The sequence below is a fragment of the Propithecus coquereli genome, unplaced genomic scaffold (genome assembly GCF_000956105.1).
Source record: "Propithecus coquereli isolate 6110/MARCELLA unplaced genomic scaffold, Pcoq_1.0 Scaffold5, whole genome shotgun sequence".
In the NCBI taxonomy this organism is placed as follows: Eukaryota; Metazoa; Chordata; class Mammalia; order Primates; family Indriidae; genus Propithecus; species Propithecus coquereli.
This window is the reverse complement of record NW_012150840.1, coordinates 13923639-13943201: the sequence shown is the minus strand read 5'-3', so window position 1 is coordinate 13943201 and position 19563 is coordinate 13923639. Positions and strand designations below refer to the sequence as shown.

General features: G+C 50.1%; 1 protein-coding gene across 3 annotated transcripts in view; it reads left to right on the top strand.

Annotated features, from left to right (window-relative positions):
• Window positions 1-19563, top strand: part of ELMSAN1 (ELM2 and Myb/SANT-like domain containing 1) — a 64340-nt gene that overhangs the window by 42038 nt on the left and 2739 nt on the right. For 2 of the 3 annotated variants that reach the window (XM_012656272.1, XM_012656271.1), the window contains exons 2-12: window positions 1513-3193; window positions 3676-3975; window positions 8932-9277; window positions 11764-11830; window positions 12283-12425; window positions 12545-12648; window positions 12997-13072; window positions 13770-13858; window positions 16475-16624; window positions 17801-18013; window positions 19323-19519. In XM_012656272.1, coding sequence (XP_012511726.1) covers window positions 1760-3193; window positions 3676-3975; window positions 8932-9277; window positions 11764-11830; window positions 12283-12425; window positions 12545-12648; window positions 12997-13072; window positions 13770-13858; window positions 16475-16624; window positions 17801-18013; window positions 19323-19519 — 3119 coding nt within the window. In that variant the 5' untranslated portion in view covers window positions 1513-1759. Of the gene's footprint in view, window positions 1-1512; window positions 3194-3675; window positions 3976-8931; window positions 9278-11763; window positions 11831-12282; window positions 12426-12544; window positions 12649-12996; window positions 13073-13769; window positions 13859-16474; window positions 16625-17800; window positions 18014-19322; window positions 19524-19563 lie in introns of those variants that run through there. The other variant, XM_012656273.1, reaches the window with a different exon arrangement.

Genomic DNA, 19563 nt, shown 5'->3' with positions numbered 1-19563 from the left:
GGTCTCCCCTCCTGGTCTGACTGATCTGGGACCAGAATCTTACTGGGGGAAGAAGTGGGCCATGTAGCTACCCCCTCCACACCAACTTCCCTGGGAGGAAGAAAAATCTAAACAAATGAAACCTTTCTGAAGAAAGAAAAAATCTTTAAACATACATGCAAGCAGCTATGTAAGTTGTAAAATGCAGGTCTGGATTCTCTCTGTTCTATCGCAATCTTTTTCAAAAAAATCAAGTTAGGGCCAGGTGCAGTGGCTCACGCCTGTAATCTTAGCACTCTGGGAGGCCCAGCCAGGAAGATCACTTGAGGTCAGGAGTTCGAGACCATCTTGAGCAAGAGCGAGATCCCATGGCTATAAAAAAATAGAAAAATTAGCTGGGCGTCGTGGTGTGTACCTGTAGTCCCAGCTACTCAGGAGGCTGAGGCAGGAGGATCACTTGAGCCCAGGACTTTGAGGTTGCAGTGAGCTCTGATGTGACACCATTGCACTCTAGTCAGGCAACAGAGTGAGAGTTTGCTGCCTGCCCCCCCCCCCCGCCCAAAAAATCAGAAAACAAAAACAGAAAAACTGAGCACTTCAGTCATGACATTATCATGGAGAAATCTTCTGGACCTACGTTCTAGCAATCTGCACCCAGGAATGTCTGAGTTATACTATTCTTTGTTTAGGAGGGAGCAGGGGGCAGGCTGCTGACCAGCTCCTGGGTTGGGTCCTGCCTTCAGCCTGCCAGGGCTGCAGAACAGGTTCTGTGCTAGTTTGGGGAAGACTCTGGCAGCAGAGCCCCACCCAGCAGCTCTTCCCAGGGGTGGGGCTAGGACTGCACACGCCCTTCCTGGGCCTCACCTGCGTGCCTCAGTGTTAAAGACAGTGAGCCTAGCCCTGGGCCTGGCCTCTGCAAGGGCCTGAGGGGGCTCCTGCCCCTGGGGCTGCACAGGAGGGGTGACCATGTTGGGAATGACCCTTGTCCTGTCCACTTCCTGTGTCTGAGATGTGTTTGGAGTGTCAGAGGAGGTGTGGGCTGGATAAACATCCTTCTGGGTTTGGCGGGAGGCTACTGTGTAGACGGATGTGCAAGGAGGATCAGGCCTGTCCGCCCCGGAGGCTGGAGCCTGGGTTAATGTGGCTTTTGTCACCCCTTTCCCAGCTTTGCCAGAGGGGGCTGAGTTGGATGTCAGTCCCACTTGCCCCCTTAGCACGTGCCTTTGTGTGGTGCACAAATTATACAACCAGGTGCAGCAGCCCTGGAGCCTAACCAGGAGGGTGAGGTGATGGGACAAGAGGAGAGTCACAGAGTACTTGAGAGATGCTATGGATTTGCTGCCTTCCTGGCAGGTCCCCAAAAGTCTCTGCTCCTGCCTCACCAGTGCTGCACTGTGACCCTGGCTGGGTTCATCCCTGTGACATGAGGTGGTGGGAATGAGGGCCTTGGAGGCCTCTTTCTCACCCTTGTGCCAACACTCAGGGCATCCCGGCAGGCTGTGGCTGACACTATCGCTGCTCTTCCCTGCACAGGCTCCAGGACCCTGTGGAGCATCATGACCTGGGAAGCGTAGACGAGCCCAAGAACCTCTCCCGAAGAGGAAGGAAGAGCCAGCAGCTGTTTCTCCCCGTGCCTGACTGTGTCATCCAGCATCTTCCTCTGCCCCTGCTCTGCCCTCACTGGCTCATAGACAAGGACTGGCCTTCCAACAGGATCTTTCTCCAGGGGATGGGCAACTGGTGAAGTAGATCTCACTGCCAGGGCTCAGTTGGGCACACCATGAACTTCCAGGCCCAGCCCAAGGCTCAAAACAAGCGGAAGCGTTGCCTCTTTGGGGACCAGGAACCAGCTCCCAAGGAGCAGCCCCCACCCCTGCAGGCCCCACAGCAGTCCATCAGAGTGAAGGAGGAGCAGTACGGTGGGCACGAGGGCCCTGCAGGGGCAGCCTCCACCTCCCAGCCCGTGGAACTGCCCCCTCCCAGCAGCCTGGCCCTGCTGAACTCTGTGGTGTATGGGCCTGAGCGGACCACAGCAGCCATGCTGTCCCAGCAGGTGGGCTCAGTAAAGTGGCCCAACTCTGTGATGGCTCCAGGTCGGGGCCCTGAGCGGGGAGGAGGCGGGGGTGTCAGTGACAGCAGCTGGCAGCAGCAGCCGGGCCAGCCTCCACCTCATTCGACTTGGAACTGCCACAGCCTATCCCTCTACAGTGGACCGAAGGGGAGCCCTCATCCTGGCGTGGGGGTCTCTACCTACTATAACCACCCCGAGGCTCTGAAGCGGGAGAAAGGAGGGGGCCCACAACTGGACCGCTATGGAAATGCGGTGCGGCCAATGATGCCACAGAAGGTGCAGCTGGAAGTAGGGCAGCCCCAGGCGCCCCTGAATTCTTTCCATGCAGCCAAGAAACCCCCAAACCAGACGCTGCCCTTGCAACCGTTCCAGCTGGCGTTCGGCCCCCAGGTGAACCGGCAGGTCTTCCGGCAGGGCCCACCTCCCCCAAACCCCGTGGCCGCCTTCCCCCCACAGAAGACGCAGCAGCAGCAGCAGCAGCAGGCAGCCCTCCCTCAGATGCCGCTCTTTGAGAACTTCTATCCCATGCAGCAGCCCGCTCAGCAGCCCCAGGACTTTGGCCTGCAGCCAGCTGGGCCACTGGGACAGTCCCACCTGCCTCACCACAGCATGGCACCCTATCCCTTCCCTCCCAACCCAGATATGAACCCAGAACTGCGCAAGGCCCTCCTGCAGGAGTCAGCCCCGCAGCCTGCGCTACCTCAGGTCCAGATCCCCTTCCCTCGCCGCTCCCGCCGCCTCTCGAAGGAGGGTATCCTGCCTCCCACTGCCCTGGATGGGGCTGGCACCCAACCTGGGCAGGAGCCCACCGGCAATCTGTTCCTACATCACTGGCCCCTGCAGCAGCCGCCACCTGGCTCCCTGGCACAGCCTCATCCTGAAGCTCTGGGATTCCCACTGGAGCTGAGGGAGTCGCAGCTGCTGTCTGATGGGGAGAGACTGGCACCCAATGGTCGGGAACGGGAAGCTCCCACCATGGGCAGCGAGGAGGGCATGAGGGCAGTGGGCACAGGGGACTGTGGGCAGGTGCTACGGGGTGGGGTGATCCAGAGCACGCGGCGGAGGCGCCGGGCGTCCCAGGAGGCCAATTTGATGACCCTGGCCCAAAAGGCGGCAGAGCTGGCCTCACTGCAGAATGCAAAGGTGAGTGTGGTGCAGGGTGGAGGCCAGGCCTGGCAGGGGGCGTTGGGCTGATATGGAGGAGGCTGCAGGACTTCGCTGTAGCCAGCCAGAGCTGCCTGTGGGGAAATAGGACCACGACCACCTTGCCACAGGGTTCTTGCTTACTTTTCTTCGCAGAGGTATTTTTTGAATATTTAGATACGATTTCATGTGCCCACCCACGGTGCAGGTCAAATGAAACATATCTGTAAGCCACTTGTGGCCTGAGATGGCCGTCTGGAAGATGACAGGACCTGGCAGAAGGGAGGTTATGGAGACTTTCTGGGAATGTGGTGGGAGAAAAGGTGGTCAGGGAAAGGCCAGGCTGTCAGACCATTGGAGCCACTGTGGGTGTTTGAGTCCTGGATTAAACAGGAGTGGGGGTCCTCCCTTTGATAAGTCAGCAAATCAGGACTTATCTTCTATACCTCTCTTCAATTCTCTCCCATCTCCCTCTTTTCCAGGATGCCAGCGGCTCTGAGGAGAAGCGGAAAAGTGTACTGGCCTCAACTACCAAATGTGGGGTAGAGTTTTCTGAGCCTTCCTTAGCCGCCAAACGAGCGCGAGAAGACAGCGGGATGGGACCCCTCATCATCCCAGTGTCTGTGCCTGTGCGGTCTGTGGACCCAACTGAGGCAGCCCAAGCTGGAGGTGTTGACGAGGACGGGAAGGGTCCTGAACAGAACCCCACTGAGCACAAGCCATCAGTCATTGTCACCCGCAGGCGGTCCACCCGCATCCCTGGGACGGATGTTCCAGCACAGGTATGAGAGGCTCCCCATCCAAACACCTCCAGTACCATAGTGCTCCTGGGCCGAGGACCCTATGGGAAAAAGGAGAACAAGGCAGTGTAAAAGGGTTTCGAAGAACCTGTGGAGATACTATTTTCATTTTCCAAAACAGACTTCTGGACAAATGTACATATATGGGGGACAGCGGGACAGTTTTATACTTGGAATTGAGACTGTCTTGGAAAATCTTGGATGTGGAAATCACTTTCATTTCAGGTCAGCTAATTTTGATGGGGTCCCTAATATGGGTCAGGCCCTATTCTAGGTACTGGGAGGTAGGGATGTTCACTTGCACTGTCACTGGGATGTGTATCTTGAAATCTCCCAGTAAGATTGAGGTTTTGTCTACTTTTTCTTTTAGTTCTGTCATTATTTGATTTATACATTTGGATGCAATGTTATCAGGTGCATATTTATTTAAAACTGGATTAGATACTTTACTGTTATGAAATTTCTTTTTATTTTAAGTTTTGTATCTTAAATATTCTTTTCACCTTCTGATTTTTAGCTTTCTTTTGGTTAAAGTCTGCAGGGTATATCTTTTCCCATCCTTTTACTGTCAGCTTTTTTGTATCCTTCTATTTAAGGTGTAGCTTTCAAGCAGCATATAGTTGGGACTTGTTATTGTCCAGTGGTTAAGTTAGAGCATTGATACAGTTTATATCTTTCTATTTATTAACAAAATTTATATAAATTTATAGTATACAACATGATGTTGTATACTATAGTTCTCTGAGGAGTGCTGCTAGAGATTAAAACATTCATCCTTGGCTTATCGAAATCTAATATAAGTTAGCTTTCTGGACAATGCAAAGCTCTTATAATACTTTATTTTCTACTAGTTCTTAACTTGTAGCATTATTGACACATATTTTCATTCTGTGTATATTTTAACATCAACAGGACATTATAACATTGTTTTGTTCAGTTGTTATTCATTTTAAATTTACCCCAAAACTTACCATTTTTGTTGCTTTATTTCTTCTCATGTCTCTAAGCTTCCATCTTGGATCATTTATATATATGCTGCTTGAAGAACATCCCTTAGTATTTCCTGTAGTGTGAGCCTGCTAGTGATTAATTTTATTAGTCTTTGATTATCTGAAAATGTTTTTATTTCATCTTAATTTTTGAAGGATAACTTTGCTGAGTAGAGATTCTAGGTTGGGAGTTATTTTCTTTTGGCACATTAAAGATACTGTTCCACTGTTTTCAGGCATCCATTGTTCTTACAGTTGAGAAACCAGTATAAGCTATATTATAGTTCCTTTTAATGTAAAGTGTCTTTTTATCTTGCTGCTTTCATGATTTTGGGGTTTGTTTGTTTTTTGAAACAGAGTCTTGCTCTGTCACCCTAGCTAGAGTGCAGTGGTGTCATCATAGCTTACTGCAACCACAAACTCCTGGACTCAGGTGATCCTCGTGCCTCAGCCTCCTGAGTAGCTAAGATTACAGGTGCTCAGCACCGGGCCCTGCTAATTTCTTTTCTATTTTTAGTAGAGATGGGATCTCACTCTTGCTCAGGCTGGTCTCAAACTCCTGTGAGCTCAAGCAATCTTCCCACCTTGGCCTCTCACATGTTTTGTTTTTGTTGTCTTTGATTTTCAACAGTTGTGTTATAGTTGAATAATGTTTTTCTTTGTATAATATTTATCCTGTTTAGAGTTTCTAGTGCTTCATGAGTATTTTTTCTGCTCCATTTTTCTCTCCTCTTCTTCTAGGACTCCATAACACATTTGTTAGACCTTTCCACCATATCTGTATGTTATATCTGTCATGTACTTTCCTATATTTTCCATTTTTTATCAATCTGACTTATCTTTCATTTCACTAATTCTCTCTTTGGCTGTGTCTAATATGTTGTTAAACTCATTCATTATGTTCTTTTTTTTTTTAAGACGGGAGGTCACGCTCTGTCGCCCTAGCTAGAGTGCTGTGGCGTCAGCCTAGCTCACAGCAACCTCAAACTCCTGGGCTCAAGCGGTCCTCCTTCCTCAGCCTTCCAAGTAGCTGGGACTATAGGCACCACGATGCCAGCTAATTTTTCTATTTTTAATAGAGACAGGGTCTCGCTCTTGCTCAGGCTGGTCTCGAACTCCTGACCTTAAGCGATCCTCCTGCCTCAGCCTCCCAGAGTGCTAGGATTATAGGCGTGAACCACTGCACCCAGCTCCCATTAAGTTCTTATTTTATTCATTGAGTTCTTATTTTTAGTTATTTTATTTTTCAATTACCAACTTTCTATTTGGTTCATTTTTAGAATTTCTAGTTCTCTGATGAAATTCTCAACCTTGCCTTTTATTTTATTGCATAAATTAAGTATAGTTTTCTTAAAGTTTGTATCTGATAACTCCGTTATTGTGGGCCTGTTTCTGTTACTCATTATGTCTTGTTTTCACATCACATTTTGTTTTCTTGTGTATCTGGTTACTTTTTGTTGAATGTCAGACAGTATATATGAAAAATTTTGGAGGTAATTAAAGACCCTGGGTGATGTTGTCTTCCAGAGAGGATTTGTCTTTGCTTCTGATTGGTAGCAAAGGGCACTGGCAAGCCTGAATCACTTTAGTTTAATCAGAGGTTAAGATGAGATGATTTGAGGCTGGACTTTATTCCATATAAGGACTAGCCTACTTCTGATTCACCTTTATTCTGACATGTAGCTTTTTGGAGTCCCAGTCCACAGCCTGGAAGTTTACCAACCTTTCCTTCCTTGACAAACCCTGAACTCCAGTTTTTATTGTGTAAGCTCCTTGAATTTCCTAAAAGCTCTACGCAGTTTCTCAGCCTCTCAGTTGCCTCTTCCAGTAACGGCATCCACCTCTAGGGAAAATACAGCTCCAAATGCTAGGCTCGCCTCTTTGGCTTTCTTTTATTTCCCTGGATCTTGGCTCTTTAACTCTTTGCCAACCTGTTTGCTCTCTGATACCTTCAGAAATGTGCTTTTTACATCGAGTCCAGATTTTCCAGTTACTCTGGGCTGGAGAGTTGGCCTGCATGCCTATCCTCTGTAACGGGAAGGGGAGCGCCAAGATTATCATGGGCATCATGGCTCCTGCTCTCTGGGGTCTTGTTCTCTGGTTGGGGGAAAGTTTTGGTAGAGGCCAGAGGCTTGGGCAGCTTGTCCTGAGAGTGGGCAGGAAGAGCCTGAGCAAATACACAGCTCAACACCCCTATTTCATAGATGAGATAGATGAGGAACTACATCCAGAAAAAACAAGAGACTGACCTAAGGCCTTAGAGCCAAGTAATGGCAGAGCTGCGAATGCTTGCCTGTGAGTGCTTTCACTATACTAGGCTTTTTGGAGGAAGTGTGTTTTTTGTTATTTGTTTATTTAGTTCATTATTTATTTTTCTTTGTATTACAGACATTTTCAATCATATGTTAAAGTAGAGAGAGTGATATAATGAATGCCAGTGTTTAGCCATCACCCAGCTTTCACAGTTATCAAAATACAGCCAATCTTGTTTCACCTGTATCTCTACTTCTCCCTGTCACTGGATTATTTTGAAGCACACCCCAAATATTGTGTCATTTCCATCCATAAGTACTTTAGTTTGTATCTGAAATATTAAATACATATATAAAGATTTTGTCATTTTTTAAAATATAATCTCAATAGCATTACCGCACCTAAAAAATTAATATGAAAAATACTGTCAAATATTCAGACTAGTTTAAATCCCTTGTTAAAATACAGATCATCACAGCTAGCTGAGTTGGATTTCTTGTCTAGTAAGTTTGGGGCATCTTTGGCTCCGCTGTATTTTTTTCTGTGCAATCATATCGTTCCTCTAAGGGTGGAAGAATGAACAATTTCATCTCATCCTAATCCATAGAAGGGAAAAGAGGGCACAAATGGGTGAAGGACATGGCCACGGCAGAGAATCGGTGCTCTCTGCTGGAAGGTGTTACGGGAACTGGAGCCGTGGAGGGGAGAGAGCCCATTGTCCCCAGGCCCACTCAGTCAACATGGCCAGCCTTACCTGTTGTACGGGTACCCAGAGGGATAAACTGGATGCTGCCCACCCTGTAGGGCCATTCTCTGCCTTTTCATGGAGCAAGGGAAGGCCTCTGTTCCCTTATAGCCATGCTTTCTATTCTATATGGAGGACCATGAGGCTTACCAAGCAGGGAGAAGTGGGAGATGGGAGGGCTAACTCTTGATGGCAGCATGAGTGGGCTAGTCTGTCATCACAGGACCAATACTATGAGAAAAGAAGTTCTGCGAGGACAGGGACTGTCTGTTCTACTGTCCCGTGTCTGTGGGTCCCATGCCCAACTCAGGTCTTGGCACATAGCAGGGGCTTCCATCTCTGCAGTAGTTTAAGTAATAATAACAGCCAGTATTTACTGAGTAATTGCTAAATACCAGTAATGTCCATGTATTAATTTTTGTCGTTCTCATAGCTACCTCATTAAATAGGCACTTATTATTCCTGTGTTAAAAATGAAGATGCACAGAGAGATTGAGTCATTTTAAGTGGCAATAAGTGCAGTAGATCCCAACCCATACAGTCCAGCGCCGGAGCCAGGGCCCTTAACCACTGCTCTCGGGCCCTATCGCATACTTTACAGCAGGGGTGGGGAACTGTGTCCTGGCAGCCAAATCTGGAGCTGAGAGTGGTTTTTACAATTTTACAGGATTATTTAAAAAAAGAAAAAGTGAAAGAAGACAAATATGTAAGGAGACTACATGTGGCCCACAAAGCTGAAAATATTTATTCTCTGGCCCTTTACAGAAAAAGTTTGCTAACCCTGCCCTAGAGGAGACGATAAGGAGGGCTTTTGGACCTGCTCCCTTTTTCAGGCTGGCCTTTGTGGGTGTGGTGGGCAGACTGAGTTCCAAAGGTGAGACTGGCAAGCTGTGGTCAAGACTTCAGTCCTAGGACAGAGTTGGCTGAGCCTTTGTTCTCTTTGCTTTCCAGGCTGAGGACATGAGTGTCAGGTTGGAGGGCGAGCCTTCTGTGCGGAAACCAAAGCAGCGGCCACGGCCCGAGCCTCTGATCATCCCCACCAAGGCGGGCACTTTCATCGCCCCACCCGTCTACTCCAACATCACCCCATACCAGAGCCACCTGCGCTCTCCTGTCCGCCTGGCTGACCACCCCTCCGAGCGGAGCTTCGAACTGCCCCCCTACACGCCACCCCCCATCCTCAGTCCCGTGCGGGAAGGCTCTGGCCTCTACTTCAATGCCATCATATCAACTAGCAGCATCCCGGCCCCCCCTCCCATCACGCCGAAGAGTGCCCATCGCACCCTGCTGCGGTCTAGTGAGTGGCCGCCCAGCAGCCGTGTGGGTGGGGATGGGGCAGTGGGCGGGTGGCGGCTCAGCTTCTGTATTGGGCTGGAACGCCGTGGAGAAGGGCTCCATGGAGAAGGAAGTTGTCCTGGTTCAAGAAGAGGGGGTGGGTCAGCCCGACTGCTTGGATTCAAATTTCGATCCCGCCATTTACCATTACTCCCACCTGAGCAAGTCGTCTAAACTCCCTGGGCCTCAGTTTCTTCAGTATTAAGATGGTGATATTAGCAGTACTTGGTTGATGATGAAATTGCCAATACTCAACTATTTTGGATCCACAAGTAGCAGTGTCCTGTGGCTCACCCTAATAGCCACTCTTAGGATCAGATGCATCAGCACACGTGAAGCCCTTCACATCGTGTTTGCTCTTAATCCCATGTGGCAGATCTGGTTTCCTGCGTCTCTTACACAGCCACTTAGGCCGAGAGCAGACCTTGTGGAAATATTGGGCTGGCCTGCATGGTGTATTGCTGAAATGTGTTGCCTACTCCACAAAGAGATCCATTTCCTCTGAAAAATGGGATAATCCTATCCCTTACCGTGGTGGTGAGGATTAAGTAGGGCCAGCTTCTGGGTGCCTTCACCCAATTAACCTCTGACCCTGACCTCATGACGTGGCTCTCTGGTGCCCCCTGGTGTCTGTGGTGAGAAATGGTTTGCTCTAGGCTGGCTGGCCTGTGGCCCTCCGCTTCCCGCTTGAGGAGAAGCTTCTCTCCCTGGCTGGGCTGTACAGGAAGAAGTCACTGTAGAGACTAGACTGGCAGCAAGGAAGAGGTCAGTCTGTCCATGAGTATTTACCGAGCACTTGGGTGTAAAGCGTTGAACTGTATCCTGTGAGAGTTCTAAGAATGTATGGGACACCACGGTCTGTTCTAAAGAGAGTACAGGGTCATCAGGGAGTTGACATGAAAGCCTGGGAGTCAGAAAAACACAGAGGCTCCCAGCAGCATGGAATCTGCAGCCAGCGAATGCAGCGGACACGCAGCGCAAGCCTGCAGAGGCTGCTAGCCTGGGATGGCGAGGAAAGCAATTGTGAGGGGGTGAGGCTGGAGCGGAGCTTGAACTGCGCAGAGAGCAAGCCAGGCAGGCAGAGGAAATGACTGGTGCAAAGGCTGGGGGTGGGGCTGTGCGGGCAGAGTGAGGGGCTGTGAGGGAAGCAGTGTGCTAGGACCGAGGTCCAGGCAAGGGGGTGGTAGGAGGTATAGATGGAATGGGGAACTGCCTGGAACCATGAACATAGGATTTCAGGGTTTATTTTACATTGCAGAAGGGAGTGTCTTGGTCATGTGAGGCCTTAATAAGATTAGCTTGAGGGAAACTGAGGCAGAAAATCCAGAGAGGAAGTGAGAAGATAATTATAAAACAGTGGGGACCGGCCGAACGTGGTGGCTCATGCCTGTAATCCTAGCACTCTGGGAGGCCGAGGTGGGTGGATCGCTCAAGGTCAGGAGTTCGAGACCAGCCTAAGCAAGAGTGAGACCCCGTCTGTACTAAAAAATAGAAAGAAACTAATCGGACAGCTAAAACCATATAGACAAAATTAGCCGGGCATGGTGGCGCATGCCTGTAGTCCCAGCTACTCAGGAGGCTGAGGCAGAAGGATTGCTTGAGCCCAGGAGTTTGAGGTTGCTGTGAGCTAGGCTGATGCCACGGCATTCACTCTAGCCCGGGCAACAAAGCGAGACTCTGTCTCAAAACAAAAAAAACAGCAGGGACCAAGTGTGGTGGCTCATGTCTATAATCCGAGCACTTTGGAAGAATGAGGCTGGAGGATTGCTTGAGGCCAGGAGTTCGAGACCAGCCTGAGCAAGAGTGAGACCCCATCTCTACAACAATTAGAAAAATTAGCCAGCCATTGTGGCATGTGCCTGTGGCCCTAGCTACTGGGGAGGCTGAGGCAGGAGAATCGCTTGAGCCCAGGAGTTCGAGGTTGCAGTGAACTATGATGACGCCACTGCACTCTAGCAGTGGGCAACAGAGCGAGACTCTGTCTCAAAAAAATAAAATAAGAAAACTAGTGGGATCCTTGAGTACTTCCCTAGTGTGCCTAAAGTTTCAGCCTCTTTACTAGAAACCATAGTTTTATGTTGGAGTTACTTCTGTAGTGTAGGAGCTCCTGGGGGCAAGGACATGGTTTTAGTAGTAGTAGTAATAATAATAACAGTTAATATTTATTGAGTGCTAGTCTCTGTGAATTATTTCATTCAGTCCTCACATTAACCTTAGGAGATAGGTAGTAATAGCCCCTTTTTGCAGGTGTGAAAACTGAGGCACCCAAATATTTAGTAAAGGGCCTGAGTCATGACATTTAACAGGCTGCAGAGCCAGGACTCAGGGTGCCTGAGTTCCAAGTGTGAGTCACCATTGTGACTCTTGCACTATAGGGCAGCCACCTAGGGTTGGGGGCACTTTGCTGAAGGGAGAGTGCTGTTTACTAACCTGCTCTTTGTCCCACAGACAGCGCTGAAGTCACCCCGCCTGTCCTGTCTGTGATGGGGGAGGCCACCCCAGTGAGCATTGAGCCGTAAGTACAGTCCTGCCTCTCACCCATGGCATCAGGGTGGCCATGTTGGTTCAGTGTGTGCAAGCGGGCCCTGGGAACAAGAGGAGGGTCCTGCCAAGCCCTCTTTGGGCTTCTGCACTCGGCCCTAAGCTTTGCTGTCCCCACCCTGCTTCTGTGGGAAGGGAATTCAGCTCAGCTTGAATTTATCTCTAGGAGTGTTGGGAGGGTGGTCCAAGAGACTCTTTCCCCATCTGTAAACCTAGAGCAGCTTCTCCCTTTTCCAACCTCTGGTGCTTGCCTTTCTGGTGGTACCAGGTGCCAGGATGTCCCCACAGTCCCCCAGAAGCCAGATACCCTATACGCAGCTGAGGCCTTGCCTCTGCCTACTACCCCTCATCTTCTCATCTCCGGGGAGGTAGGTTCTCGATCCCCACAGGGAGAGGCCTTACTCCCTACCCCTTCTACCCCTACAGACGCATCAACGTGGGCTCCCGGTTCCAAGCGGAAATCCCCTTGATGAGGGACCGCGCGCTGGCAGCTGCAGACCCCCACAAGGCAGACTTGGTGTGGCAGCCCTGGGAGGACCTAGAGAGCAGCCGCGAAAAGCAGAGGCAAGGTGAGGAGGGACCTGGGAACCAGGGAGTGAGGCAGGCTCGTGGGTGGATGTGCGCGCCAGCCCAGCCCAGCCCTGAACGGGGTTTTCTCTCCTCCCTCCTCCTGCTCCCATGAATCCAGTGGAAGACCTGCTGACAGCTGCCTGTTCCAGCATTTTCCCTGGAGCTGGCACCAACCAGGAGCTGGCCCTGCACTGCCTGCACGAGTCCAGGGGAGACATCCTGGTGAGATGGCACCCCTGGTGGAGGGAGGGTCTTCCAGGGAAGCTGGCTTGGATCCGTGTCTGCTGCCCAGGAGCTAGGCCTCTGGCATGCAGATTGGAGGCCAGGAGGAGGGCCTGACCAAGGAGCGGATTGTGGAGGCCCTGTGCCCTGCTTTCTGAGCATCCCCACCTGCCATGACCTTGCCATCCTGCTAGACCCCTTGTCTCTCAGCAGTTAAGCGGGGCAAGAGTAAGCACCTACCCTACTTAGAGGCTTGAGGAGGTCCTCTGGCCTTTGCCAGGGACTAGGATGCTCGGTTCACCACTGAGACCCCTGCAGGGCCCTCACCTTCCCTTACTTGCCTTGTAGGAAACGCTGAATAAGCTGCTACTGAAGAAGCCCCTGCGGCCCCACAACCACCCACTGGCAACTTATCACTACACAGGTAGGTCTAGCTGGGGTGGGCATGGGGCCTGGAGCCTCAGAAGGTCTCCAGCATCAGTGGGGCCCTGCTTGGTGCTGAGTCACAGCCCTGGGTTGGAGGGTGGGAGGTAGGGGGTAGAAAAGCCAAGAGCCAGAGTGAGGGAACTGGCACTAAAGCTGGGGTAGCATTCCAGGAGCTTTCTGTACCCTGGAGGGGAATGGAGAAGGGGGTGGGCAGGTGGGAGCCCATTGAGGCAAAAAAGCCCAGATCACAGGTGCAGGGATAGGAAGCCAGGCCTGTGCCATCCAAATTGGCATCAGGTACCTGGAACTTAGATGGGCCCTGGAGTGCATGCCCGTTCTAGGCACTGTACTTCAAGGGGGACATCGACCAAGTTGCATAATCCTAGCAGCCACTGTTCTTGATCCTCGTTAGTGCTACATTTTATCTGCACCAGGCAGAGGACCAAAGGTCTCACATGCGTTATTTCATTTAGTCCTCACCACAGCTAGTGAGCCAGGATCTGTTATTAGTACCCGTTTCACAAACAAGGGGAGCAAGGCTCCGAGTGACATGGCCAGTGAGTGGCAGAAGCAGGACGTGCAGCTGGCTCCAATGCTGCAGAGACTGGGGGTGGGTGGCCTCACACTTCCTGCTAGTCAGGATTGTCTGGTGCTCATCGTCCTGCTCACCTCACTGCTCCCTCTTTGCCCGGTAGGCTCCGACCAGTGGAAGATGGCTGAGAGGAAGCTGTTCAACAAGGGCATTGCCATCTACAAGAAGGATTTCTTCCTGGTCCAGAAGCTGGTGAGCTGGGCTCTGTTTCAGGGGCAAGTGAGCACCAGGAGCTGTCTGAGTGACTCTGGGGCTCCCTCTGCGAGTGACCAAGCCCTCCTAAAAAGCAGTCAGGGCAGGAACAGTGGCATGTGCCTGTAGTCCCAGCTACCCAGGAGGCTGAGGCAGGAGGATCCCGGAGCCTAGGAGTTTGAGTCCAGCTTGGGCAACATAGCCAGACCCCTGCTCCTTAAGAAAAAAAAGAAAAAAGCATCAGGTTAAATGCCATTAAGTAGGCTCAGGGATGATTTTCCAAACAATACAAGAAGGGGAAAAGATTAGGGCTTTTTTCCCTATTGGTTCTAAGCACCCTTCTACCACCCTAGCGTGGTGTGGCCATGCTTCAGGTCTCAATCTGGAAGGAGGCCTAAGTGGGCATCAGTCCTTGTGGCATCAGACTTAAAATAGGCGGGAGAACTAGACGGGAAGGAGGGCTACAAGCAGGGGTGAGCCATCCCCCAGGGGAGTGCAGGAGGGGAGGGAACCCTAGGGTCAGGGGAACTGGGATCCCGTATGTACCTGTGTAGCAGACCTGGGGGACCTCTGCCCACTTCCTGTCTGGCCCAAGGCTTCCTTCCAGGAACTCAGCTAACCAAGCCTAGGTTCCCTAGATTTATCTTGTCTCTCTCCTTATTCTTTTGGAAGAGTAGAGTGCTTTGCTAATCCAAGGAATTGCATCTTTCCAGCCCTGTCTCACAAATCTGGGCTGTGGGGAGAGTGAGTCGTGTGGACGGCAGAGGAAAAAGCACTTCTAAGAACTGGCTCTTCCTGGGATTGTAGATTGTGTTGGGAATGGCCCTAGGGACTTGGACAGAGTGCTGATGAATTCTCCTACGAGGGCCCTGTTGTGAGGACAGTCTTTTGCTGTGTTTTATTAACACTTTGTTCTCTGATTGGTCAATATTGCTGGGAAGTACATGCCCAAGTACGTGCCCATGAAATTCACTGAGGCGCCTCTAATGCCTAATGAAAAGAGCAGATCATTAGTCAGTGAAATGGTCAGAGAGAATTGACAGTAAAAGTATAAACAATCTAATTAACAAATGTGTGACTTGGTCATTCCTGTGGGAGGAAACATGTCTGTCCTCAGGCAGAGAGGACCTGTACTGACCCCTGGGCCCTCTGGACAGGAGCTCCCAGCCCAGCAGTGGTTGAGCAGTCTGGGAGCTTGTGGGGGTGGGGGAATGGGGGTAGTGTCAGAGAAAACAGCCTCTGTGTGTGGGAAAGTAGTCCAAAAACTAAACCCGTAGATTTATGAAATGAGATGGCTAGAATTTCAGAGCTTGAAAGCCCCTGGAGATCATCTAGTCTTAACTTATCCCACTTATTATTTACACATGAAAAAACTGAAATTAGAAAGGTGAGTGACTTGCCTAAGGTCATGTAGCCATTTGGTGGCAGAATTAGGAGCAAGACTTGGGCCTTTTGCTTCCTTTTCAGGTTTTCCAGGGCTTTCTCGTTAGTTTTCCTTGAGTTCCTCCCCTCCGTAGGACACGGTGACATTTCTCTGTCCTCAGTTGTCAGGAGAGGAATGAAAGTGTTTGCCTGGATTGATGAGGCAGGCAGTATTGCCTGTATTGGCAGGTCGGGGCTGGCTTTGAATGTGAATGGTGCCCAGACATTTCCCCTTAACCTTTTAGTTTGAAAAATTTCAAACTTAGAGAAAAATTGAAAGAACAGTATAATGAACACTCATTTACCCCTCACTTAGATTTACCAAGTGTTAACGTTTGCCACATTTGCTTTCTCTTTCTCTGTCTGTATCTAAACATATACACACAAACACACACACACACAATTTTTCTTTCTCTGTTTCAGGTAATCATTAAAAGTAAGTTACATGGCCGGGCGCGGTGGCTCACGCCTGTAATCCTAGCACTCTGGGAGGCCGAGGCGGGTGGATCACTCAAGGTCAGGAGTTCGAGACCAGCCTGAGCAAGAGCGAGACCCTGTCTCTACTAAAAAATAGAAAGAAATGATCTGGACAACTAAAAATATATATATATAAAAAATTAGCCGGGCATGGTGGCGTATCCCTGTAGTCCCAGCTACTCGGGAGGCTGAGGCAGTAGGATCACCTGAGCCCAGGAGTTTGAGGTTGCTGTGAGCTAGGCTGATGCCATGGCACTCTAGCCCGGGCAACAGAGTGAGACTCTGTCTCAAAAAAAAAAATAAAAGTAAGTTACAAACATCCTGTCATGACTCAAAAGATTTCAGCATATATCTCCTAAAAACAAGTATATTCTACAAAACCACTATACCATTAAACCCATCTTAGGAATTTAATCTGATACAATAATACTAATATGCAATCTGTATTCACATCTTCCCAGTGGTTCCAGTGTTGTCCTTTATAGCTTATTGTATTTATTTATTCACTTATTTTAAATAGTATGGAAGCATTAATAGAATTGATCAGTGGTTTGTTGCAGAACAGGTATTGGAGAAATGCTTCTATTTCCAGGGTTGACTGGGTTTAGTTTTTGGCCGGAAGTTAAGGGGGACGTGCAGGAATGGGAAAGGCTGGATTATCCCCAGGAAGGCAAGCCAACCCAGGGTGTTCTGACCTCAGTTTTGGCTTCAAACCAGATCCAGACCAAGACCGTGGCCCAGTGCGTGGAGTTCTACTACACCTACAAGAAGCAGGTGAAAATTGGCCGCAACGGGACTCTAACCTTTGGGGATGTGGATACAAGTGATGAGAAGTTGGCCCAAGAAGAGGTTGAAGTGGATATTAAGGTGACTCCTTGCCCAACATCAGCTGCCTAGAACCTGGGCTGGGCCTGGGGCCAGTGCCAGCTGGGAGCCTAAGGCCACGCTCTCCAGGAGTCTGTGGAGGTCAGGTGGAGGAAGGCAATGTCCCTGACAGCCCCAAGGAGCTGATGTCCCGGGCCCTGGACCTTTGGGTTCCCCTCTCTATACTACCAATGTCATAGTAATAATATATTGTGTTCAGGCAGAACACTGGAGAATTTCGCACAGGATTTGTACCAGCATCAACTTGTCCCCTCATAGCAGACCTCTAACAGTTTCCTAAACTTCAGTTATTCTTATGTCACCTCTATGATTTCTGTTATGTCTTCATCCTACCATGTGTCACTATTACTACTTTTGTTGTGTTCACATACCACTTGTGCTGTTACTTAATATTTTTCTTTAAATCAAGTCATTTTTTACTCAATTAGAAGGGAAACTTTATATCACAGTCGTAACTAGAAAACCAGTATTGTTTGCCATAAATAGAAGGTACTGGTAAAATAAATATGTATGAAAACCAAACAGTGTTATTAAATTCTAGCCAGGTACTGTGTTACCCCCCAAGGCTCTAAGACTGAAGGCTGACCTCTCTGTTAAAGAGATTCTCAAGTCTAGAAAAGTATAAGACACATTAACACCAACCAGAGACTTTGTCCTTGATATAATCAGGATCAAAAGAGAGTTGAAAAGTGAATGTTACTTAGTTCTGTGCCCACATGTCTACCTAACATCATCTCAGGGTTACAAGTGCACACTTGGTGACATGCCTACTCTAAGACAAGGAGTGTGGTTTGGTGCTAATTTCTTAGATGGGAAGGTGGTGGAGATACAGAAAGCATTACAAAGACAGTCTGGAATTGGAGCTCAAGGCTCACCAGGCCGCTTGGCATACTCCCTTTCTGCCCCTGGCTCTATCTCAAGTGCTCTGTCTCACCCTGCGGGTTCCCAAGGCTCAAGACTCTCCTTCTGTCCCCAGGCATACTAGCCATGGGAGGGCTGTGATTGGGCACATAGTCCTAGTACAGAAGGCTGTGTTGGGCTAGGCCAGACAAGCAGGACCAGCAAGGGGCTAGGGAAACCCTGGGCAGGTCAGAATTGGTGCGCTATGGCAGTGTGACTGAGCTCTAGGCTCACTGACCTTGCTCTTGTCCCCCTTAGACTTCCCAGAAGTTCCCAAGGGTGCCTCCTCCCAGAAGAGAGCCCCCAAGTGAAGAGAGGCTGGAGCCCAAGAGGGAAGTGAAGGAGCCCAGGAAGGAGGGGGAGGAGGAAGAGCCAGAGATCCAGGAGAAGGGGGAGCAGGAAGAGGGGCGAGAGCGCAGCCGGCGGGCAGCAGCTGTCAAAGCCACGCAGACACTACAGGCCAATGAGTCGGTAAGTGTGACCTCCACTCTCTGAGCCCAGGGCAGGAGGAGTGTGGGGGGGAGGGCAGAGCAGGAATGCATTGATACTCAACATCTCATAATAGCAGGAAGTACATGGAGTACTTTATGCTGTTAACTCATTTAATCCATAATTATTATTCCCATTTTACAGATGAGGAAATTGAGGCCCAAGATAACACAGCTAGTAGGCAGCCTGACTCCAGAGTCTGCTGTTGTTTTTTATACTATACTGTTTCTGTATCTGAGTTTCCGAGGAAAAAGGCTTCTTGAAAACCTAGTAGATATGTGGGACATTGGGGACAGGGTTCCCCCTGAGAGAGCTGTGTCCCTGACAAGAATGTCTGAGACTGAGCTGAGACCCTGGGAGTAACAATAATGGCCCCTCAGGCATGCTCTCTGCAAAGCACTTTCATTTCCATTAGCTCATTAATTCCTCACAATAATCCCATAAACCCCCACTCTGCTGATGGGGCAGCAGGTTCAGAAATGCTAAGTGTCGCTGGACTCCTAGTGCAGTGCTCTGTCCACCTACCAGAGGCCAAGAAGGAAGACTACAGCCATAGCTGCTCCTTGCCAGGAGAGGCCTGGCAGGAAGGGGGAAGTGGGGAGCTACTGCCAGTCTTTTTTCAAAAAATGTCGTGTTGTACACTTAGGCTTGCAGACCCCCATCTGTAAACACACAGCTCTCTGCTCCCTCTGCAGCAGCAGCTGTGCTGTGTGTACGCGCTCCGTCGAGTTCTGCTGGCTTCTGTGCTCGCTTTCCTGAGAGGCAGCCCAGCGCACACACTTACCACTTCTGATGGCCATCGGGTCCCCCGCCCGGCGCTCTCTGAGCCCTGCTTTTCACCTCAGTTCAGCGTCACCCATGCCATGTTGTCCTGAGCCAGCTACCCGCACATCTGTCCCTTCCACTAGGCTGGGAGCTTTCTGAGGGCAGGGGTGCCTGTCAAGCCTGTATCCCCGGCACCCAGCACATCACAGGGGCCTGATGGACTAGGCATGGACTAAATGACAGAAAACTGAACACGTGCTTCATTAATTCAGACGCCAAGGTCCCCTGTCATGTGCATCAAGGGGTCCCATAGCAGCTCGAGCATTCCCACAGAATTACTGTACCAGCAACTTTGTAAATGGGAGAGCTGACCCAAGACGCCATGGCGATGGGCTTCCGAGGTGGCCGGCAGTGCCCTGGCTCTGGAAGGACACAGAGGGTGGTGTTTGACCTTTAAGGGGCCCCCGTTCCCATAATTCTGAGGAGCCTTTCCCCAAATCACTCAACTCTCCTTGTTTGTCTCCAGGCCAATGACATCCTCATCCTCCGGAGCCACGAGTCCAACGCCCCTGGGTCTGCCGGCGGCCAGGCCTCGGAGAAGCCAAGGGAGGGGGCAGGGAAGTCACGAAGGGCACTACCTTTTTCAGAAAAGAAGAAAAAACCGGAGACATTTAATAAGACCCAAAATCAGGAGAACACTTTCCCTTGTAAAAAATGCGGCAGGTAAGACGGCCAGCCCGGTCCCCACCGCGACCTGGGGGGGGGTG